This window comes from Corvus brachyrhynchos, unplaced genomic scaffold (assembly GCF_000691975.1).
Source record: "Corvus brachyrhynchos isolate BGI_N302 unplaced genomic scaffold, ASM69197v1 scaffold148, whole genome shotgun sequence".
Classification (NCBI taxonomy): Eukaryota; Metazoa; Chordata; class Aves; order Passeriformes; family Corvidae; genus Corvus; species Corvus brachyrhynchos.
In genome coordinates, this window is record NW_008239785.1 from 2,571,061 (window position 1) to 2,578,615 (window position 7,555).

Sequence of the window (7,555 nt, forward strand, 5' to 3'; positions counted from 1 at the left end):
GCCCCGTCCACACCCCCGCCCATCCACACACATATATACATATATATATATACACATACATATATATGTACGTATGTATAAAGTTAAAAAGTTCTATAGGATATGATCAGAACGAGTGTCCTCGCAAGGTCACGACTGCAGAGAGTGGGGCCTGTTGGGGTGGCAGATGGGGCACTCGCCCTCCTCGGCGCACGTCTCGCACAGCACCGCGTGTTGGCACGGTAACACCACCCGGTTCTCCTCCTGACACTTAAGGCATTTCACTGACTGCATCTGAAATACCGCCTGCAAGAGAGGGGGACAGGGCACAGCGTCAGCGTCACACGCACGGCAGAGGGCTCAGCGGTTTGGGGAAGGGCAGGGAGGACCTGGCAGCTGTCCACCCTGTTCATCTCCTGAAGCAAAAGTGCAGCAGCACAGCGTGATGCCTTTCGGGACCTTTAGGATCAACAGAGCAGCTTTGATTGATTTAAACTCTGTACTTTAGGCACAAAGAAGATGAAGTTATCTTCCTGTGAGCCAGCTAGAGCTCACTTTGGTTACATCTACCTGGAAGTGCTCTGATAGGCTTCTGATTTCTGGCTCTATTGAGGAAAAGGGAAAAAGCTGTGACCTGTAGGAGCAGAGAGGGCAGAGCTCTGTCCTGCCAGGCGCTGGCACTCACCTTGTCCACTTTCTCCAGGTTGGCCCGCAGCTGTTTCTGCAGGGTGTAGAGCGACGAGAGCGAGAGCGTCTCCAGGTCAGAGAAGGAGCGCAGGAACTGCGGGTCCTGGCCGGTGTGGATCCTCTCCAGCTCCTCCTGCAGTTTCTTCACTTGCAGCTCCAAGGCCTCCCTCTGCTCCCGGGCCAGTTCACATTCCATGTTAGCTGTGTTGGCGCGATCATTTGCTTCCTCTGCCTCCTTTTTCCAAGCATCACAAGCCTGCAAGTTCCGACAAAGAGGGTAAAAGAAGCAGTCTGAAAACTTGGTCTGTCTCCAAAGAGAAACCCAGAAAAGTTATCAATTTCCATACACTCCTCACGCCAGTTCTGACCAATCTGCCCAAATTCTGTTCCCAAATTCTGAAACACGTTTGGAGCCTTGCTTCAAGGCACTGCTCATTCCAGATATCCCATCTGCTTGGGCTGTGGTTCTACACTTCTGGCTCACACTGTTCAGGGGATGAACTTTGCATACTGACAAATTATCATGGATCAAAGTCAGCTGGCAGCTCTGAGAGACTGTCAAACACTTCACAACACCTGGCCTTGAACTTCCAGCACCTGAACACACCAGGCCCACTGATTTGGTGATTTCCAAGGGGGAAGAAAGAATGCTGAGAATCTGTAAAACCTACAGTTCTGTCCCTCACCTCCATGTCCAGGAGCCTGTTGAAAGGCTGACACCCCCTACCCCTTTACACTCCCTAATCCCAGGATTTGCCCAAGTACCTGCTTGGCTTGTTTCCAAGACTCTTCCCACTGCTTTATTGTGCCGTTGGCTTCATCCAGTTCTTGTCGTAGCCGTGCCAGCTCTGCAGCACCTGGACCTGACAGAAATGCAGGTGAGGTACTGGGCGAAAAACTCCCCGAAGCAAAGTGTTCCCATATGCTGCTGTTCATCCCATTTAAACCTGTTTCACAGGGAAATAGAGAGGGTTATGTCACAGGTGCTGGCAATTTCCCCATTTCCTCCCTAACCCTGTGAAATCCAGGATTCAAAAACGTGTAAACAGGATAAAAAGTTCATCTCAAGAATCAGTTTCATCCCCATGACCCTGGAGTCCATCATAGAGGGACTTTATAGGGAAATTTCACACCATTAGGCCTCATCTTTTGTGATGCAGGGAGGACCCAGGAACTCTTGAATCAGGCTGTTTTTAGAAGCACCACTTTTACAGCAGAGCTGACCATCAGCTTAAATCCCCCTTCTTTCAGGAGAACCCCTGACCTGCTTCTACCTCCCCACTTTTCCGTGCAGCACAGCCACCAGAGTTGGTTCACAGAGCCCAGGTGGTGCTTCGTCCCACAGTACACCCTGAGAAACTTCTGCTTTTGTCTCCTCAATGTGGGGCTTAGAAAAGGAGCCTCACTTCCAAACAGTGACACAAAAAATGCTCCAAGTCATTACTGTTTCCATACACAAGGAACAGAACTGGAAAATCCTGTTTATAAACAAGTAGAGACAATAGTATCTGTATCTGCTTCACCCTCTGCAGAGTTCTAGCACTGAGCTAGTGAGCAGCACCACAGAAGACTAATTAGCCACTTCCCTATTTTAGTTTGTTCAAATAAACTCTCTTTTCAGGAAGAAATTCAAGGTTTAGGAGACAAAGAAGTAGAGTATCAGTTGTAGACAAAACTGGCTATTTTTCCACAGAGTCCAATGTTTGTACTCTTTCAATAGCAAAAATGCTTTCACTTAAAATTCACTTTGCATTCAGGGGAAAACTAGTAGGAAAAGGTAATATTGAGACAGAGTGTGGACTCTTACCCAAACAGTTTGCTCCAGTTTGATGTGGGAGTCATTTTCATGCCCACTGGCTGGGAACACTCCTAAATCGAGTTGCAACTGATAATTCTGATCTCACAAGCAGCTAAGCTGCGCCTGCAAGTGAGCCCTGGAGTCAACAGCCTCTCACTAAGGTCTACCCCAGCACCACTGAGTTCCCATTATTTGTCTTGTAGCCAAGACACAAATAGTTACAAAATACACAGCTGAAAAATAGTAACTTGTCTTCACCAGGGGCTTAGGCACATTAACAACTGACTCAGCAGAGCAGCAAGGGATCTTTGCTGGCTCAGGCCACTTACCACAGATCCATCTCAGCTGCTCTGAAGGGTGCTCAGTTGAAAGCAAGAAGTTTTAATGGAATCCCAACTCACATTTTGTTTTTTAAACTTCAGTTTTCTTGAATGGGAATCCAGCATTAAGCAGGATGCTGCCAAGCCACAAATTCTGCCACAAAGCTGACCAAGCTCTTCCTGTAATTTGTTTTAACCCCCTCTTTCCACCTGCTGCTCTCATTTCACATTGGAAGTATCAAGCCCCTTTGGTCAGGAATGCGTTCTCTGCACATTTTGCACCTAGCACAGTGGAAACCAGCCCAGAACTAGGCATTTTAAACTCAATTTCAATACAAATCAGTGATAACTACACACTTGACATGTTACGTGCATTCACCAAGTTACATGGAGCAGATGATTGCCAACTGCTAAGAAACTATTCAAATATCTTCTCAAAACCCCAGCAAAGGATTTGTTGTATTTATGGAAAATATCTTTTTTTTTTCCTTATAAATAAATTATTTAAATGCATTTATGAATTTCCTGCAATTTTTGGCTTTTAATTTGTATAAATACATAGTCAAGATAAATATAACTCATTTCTTCTGAAACAGCAATTTTTCCTTTTCTTACAAAAACTGGGGCAAACAGCCAGCCTCAACCTAATTAAGAGCAGAGATGGCCTCTGATGCCTCTTATTACAGTAATTGTAAAAGCTGTTAAAGCCAAACAAGCAGCAATGGCAAGCATGGAATCATGGGCTTGGGCTGTGCAAACAAGGGATGCAGTTACACAGATAAGTGCATGCAGAAACAGCTTACACAAGCATGTAATCATTTTATTAGGTTAAGCTGAATTTTAAAGATTAAAGTGTATCTCAGATTTGAAGAGGCATTTATGTCTAGCATCAATAGAGAGAATGAATATTTACTGTTACTAACAGAAATGAGCAGAACTGGTGTCACTGTAGCCTGGAGGCCAAACAGCTTTATTTCTCAAGGTAATCCTGTGTCTTGATAATAAAATAGATTTGTCTGCTAAATCTCCTCTTCTTCCTGATACAGCTGAAACTCCAAAGCAATTTCTCTTCCTTCACTCCCTCATACATGAAAGAGACCCTCAAGGAGGGGAAGGAGCGAGGGAGACAAAACTGAAACACTGACTTTGTATAAAGTCCACACTGCAAAACTGGCGGAGTGTCAAACAGGAGAAAAAGTTCTGATGGCCCAGGCCTGCTCTAGAGGTCCCAGAAGCTAATCTGACCCACAAGCAGTCACAAGGGCAAACTGCAATCCCTACCTAAACTCAGCCAAGATGAGGACCCAGCTCTGAGTTTTATATGAAGTCTCAGCAAAGCACTGCTGGCTGGAAAAGGCAGTGCTCTTTTTCCTGAAAGGCATCATCAGAGCAAGGCAATTAACCTATCTGCCCTTTTTCCCCAGCCTAGAAACATGGGAAGTAGAGGGAATTGCTCCCTTGTTCATGAGGTATTAGCTGACTTTGGTAAAGCAGCTTCTAGTCCCGTTGCTGTTCTCATGGGAAGAAGAGATCCATGGCAGCAGTGAAACAACACATTGAAATTAAAGCCAACTTAAAAGAAAATACTTACATGGCACAGACAGGCATGTACATGGGACACACACACACCATGCATTTACCTAATGATCCATGAGAAGCTGATGTCCCCAGGAACGTGTTTTCTGACTGGCTTAAGTGTCCCTGGGGCTGATGGAGGAAATGCGATGAGAGGCTGACCGGTGGAGAAGGAGAGGCGGAGTGAAAGGAGGCAGAGCTTCCAAGGGACCCGGGGATATTTACAGGAGCAGAACTTTGCAGCAAACTCCCACCTGGACAAAGAACACACAGAGAGGATGGCTATGTATGACCACGAGGCGTGGGCACAGGCAGGAGTTCAGAGCAGGAGGTGTTAGGTTCCCTTTCTCCTCCCTGAGCCCCTCGGGATTCCCTCCACTTCTCCTGAGGTTTCATTCCCCTCTCAGCCTTTAAGAGGAGCACTGAAGCTGCCATCCCATGACCCACATAGGTTAAGGCCCTCCACAGTTCAGTGGATTGCTCTTTGAGTGGCCAAAGGAACAAAAGGTTTTCTGAGCAGAGCTCGGTCCCTGTCAGCCTAGAGAAGATGAATTTGGTATCTGGTGAAATACTTTGTCATGAAAAATTCACTTCTAAAACATGTGCCTCTGCCTTTAATACTTCCAAACAACCTGTAGCGAGAAGACTGTCATGCTGGGTGAGCTCATGATCTCAACCACTAAAAACCAGTGACTAGTTACAGATACCTGAGTGCCTGGATCTACCAGTAATAAAAAACCCCAAATAAACAAAAGCCTAACCACAAAAGACATCAACTTCCCTTACACCAGAGGTTGTCCTGCCTGCCACTCACAGATTTAGGGAGATCTCAGCCCCGCTCTCTCCTCATCTATCTCCCCCCTTAGAAGGTCACCAGGTAACACCCAGGCCTGATGTGAAGAGAGGGAGAAGGGCAGGATCCCTAAGGCACGGCAGGTGGGGAGCAGCAGCAGCAGGGCTGGCAGCAGACAGGGACAGTAAACCTCCAGCAGGCTCTAATCTTTGGCAGGGAAGTGGAAGTGATATTCTTTCCACAGGTCCCTTCCTACCTCGATACAGCTCCAGGCAGTGCAGTTCCCTTGGAAACCTTCAGACAACCAGAGTTAGCTCCTGTTCAAACACCTGCTTTACACAGCAAAGGTAGCCAGAAACTACAACCACTTCCAAAAAAGTTACAAGACATTTCTTTTTTTTCCCTGGACACCCATCAGAGACAGGTAGAAGAGGCCTTAGCCTACCTCCATGTATCAAAATGAGACAGACATTACAGGAACCAAATCAGCAGACCATGATGACACTCTGACAGATGGATGGCATTACCAGGTCAGTGAGTTTCCTGTTACAGCTAGGGAGAGTTTTCTGCTTAAGATGCGAATTGTTATACTTTGGCCTGATTTGAAATGCATCAGATGCCTTCTGGAGTCTACTTACACACTCAAAAAAAAAGAAAAAAAAAAGGGAAAAAAAAGAAAAAAAAGAGAAAAAAAAAAAAAAGAAAAAAAATCAGGCAAGACCCATTCAGTCTCAAGAAACATCCCCAAGACACCTGGGCCCAATGGCAATAACTCAGCTCTGCTAGTCAGTAAGGGCAAGCTCTCACTTCAAAGATGCTCAGGGGTTGCCAGAGTTCATTGTAATTGCTGTTTTAACCAATGCTATTTTGGGACTGGTTTTAGAGCTCGGTTGGGCTGGCTCCACTGAGGTGACTGGGCAACACTGCTTGGCAGAAGATAAAGAAAGCTCTGTTGCTTTCATGTACCTATCATGATGCCACTCGTGTGGGGCACTGTGCTGCTGTCAAATGTCTTCTCCAGGGCAGCCACTCCGAATTCATTCAGGTCCAGGTCATCCAAGGCAGACTCTGCCAGACACAGAGGTACCAATTATGTTATAAAGGACCAACAACTTCAAGAGATAGGATGGCCCAAAGAGCCTACATGCAGAGGAGCCTGTGCTCTCTACCTCTCAGGGCCCTACTCTCCATCCTGTTCTCAGATGGTTTGGCAGAAGTGTCATGGGCAGCTTTTCAGTTCAGGTTCTTTAACCTGACCTGTCTCCTTCTGTCTCAAAGTATTCCCAAATGGTTCATGGAAACAAAAATCTGATGAATTAACAGCAGATCCCACAAGTCTTCCCCAAACTGCTCTTTTAAGTCTGTCCCTTAGACACAGGAACACTGGCTTACGGCATGTCTGGGTCTGGTTTGTGCTTTGTCCCTGCTTTCCTGAAGAGCCACTTGGAAAAGAAATACAAGGAGAAGGGAACACTTGAAAAACATCTCTGAGGTTCACATATAGGGTAAAATAAAGCTTATTAATGCCTGAATCTGTTACATCTATTTGAACATGCCTCATCACTAATGATGATCAATATAATTCCATCCCACACATGCCCACTCATTTCTATTATTATTTTTAACAAATTAGTGAGATCACCTCAGAAATGTTACATTTAATTAAAAAAAGGAAAAAAAGAAAAAAAAGGAAGAAGAAAAACAGGTGACCAAAAAGCCTGTGCCTATCTAAGAGTGACTTCACTCTCTGGACTCTCCTGTTTTCCTTTCTCTTACAGCCTCTGTCCTACACTCTACAAAGGGCAAAGTCCTTACAATCTACCTGGTGGTAGCTCTGGCTATAAAATTGTCATTTAGAACTAAGGGGTAGTAACTGTGGAAAATGCCCCTGTGATTTCCTGCCTAGTCCAAGACCTCTTTGTCACTTTGACAAAGCTAAAACTAAGGCCCTTTTATGCCATGTGACATTCTGAGTGAATGGCTCTGAGGCCTTCAGTTGGTCCCGTGGGTGAATTTCATCCAAAATGACCTGCAGGAAACATCAGATGTGCCACAGTCACAGAACAAGCTTCAGGAATCTGCCAGCACTGACAGACACGGAAAACTGGAGGTCACTGGAACACCCACGTTATTCCAAGTCTCACATCTGGTGATCCATGGCTGAGGAAGCCCTATTTTCATAAGTGAAAAAGGCAAAGTTACCTATGACAGACTCAACGGTGTCACTGGTTGGGTAGAAGGGAAGGGCATTGGCATTCATGCCTGGAATGCTGCTGGTGCCGGCGGGGCTCGGGGGGGTTGCAGCCAGACTGGAGGTGATACTAGAGGAGATGCTGGATGTCAGTGGGCTCCCCACAGGGAGAATGCCCAGGATGTCCTGAAACAAGAGTGGGAAAAGGGAAA

At 45.9% G+C, this 7,555-nt stretch overlaps 1 protein-coding gene across 6 annotated transcripts in view; it reads right to left on the minus strand.

Moving 5' to 3' along the window:
- Nucleotides 1–10: 10 nt before the first annotated feature.
- UNK (unkempt family zinc finger) overlaps nt 11–7,555 on the minus strand; it is a 42,242-nt gene continuing 34,697 nt past the window's right edge. For 3 of the 6 annotated variants that reach the window (XM_017743248.1, XM_017743249.1, XM_017743253.1), the window contains 6 exons: nt 7,355–7,529; nt 6,119–6,220; nt 4,425–4,613; nt 1,432–1,613; nt 665–922; nt 11–285 (listed from right to left, as the gene is read on the minus strand). In XM_017743248.1, coding sequence (XP_017598737.1) covers nt 130–285; nt 665–922; nt 1,432–1,613; nt 4,425–4,613; nt 6,119–6,220; nt 7,355–7,529 — 1,062 coding nt within the window. In that variant the 3' untranslated portion in view covers nt 11–129. The remainder of the gene's footprint in view (nt 286–664; nt 923–1,431; nt 1,614–4,424; nt 4,614–6,118; nt 6,221–7,354; nt 7,530–7,555) is intronic. The other 3 variants (XM_017743252.1, XM_017743251.1, XM_017743250.1) reach the window with 2 other exon arrangements.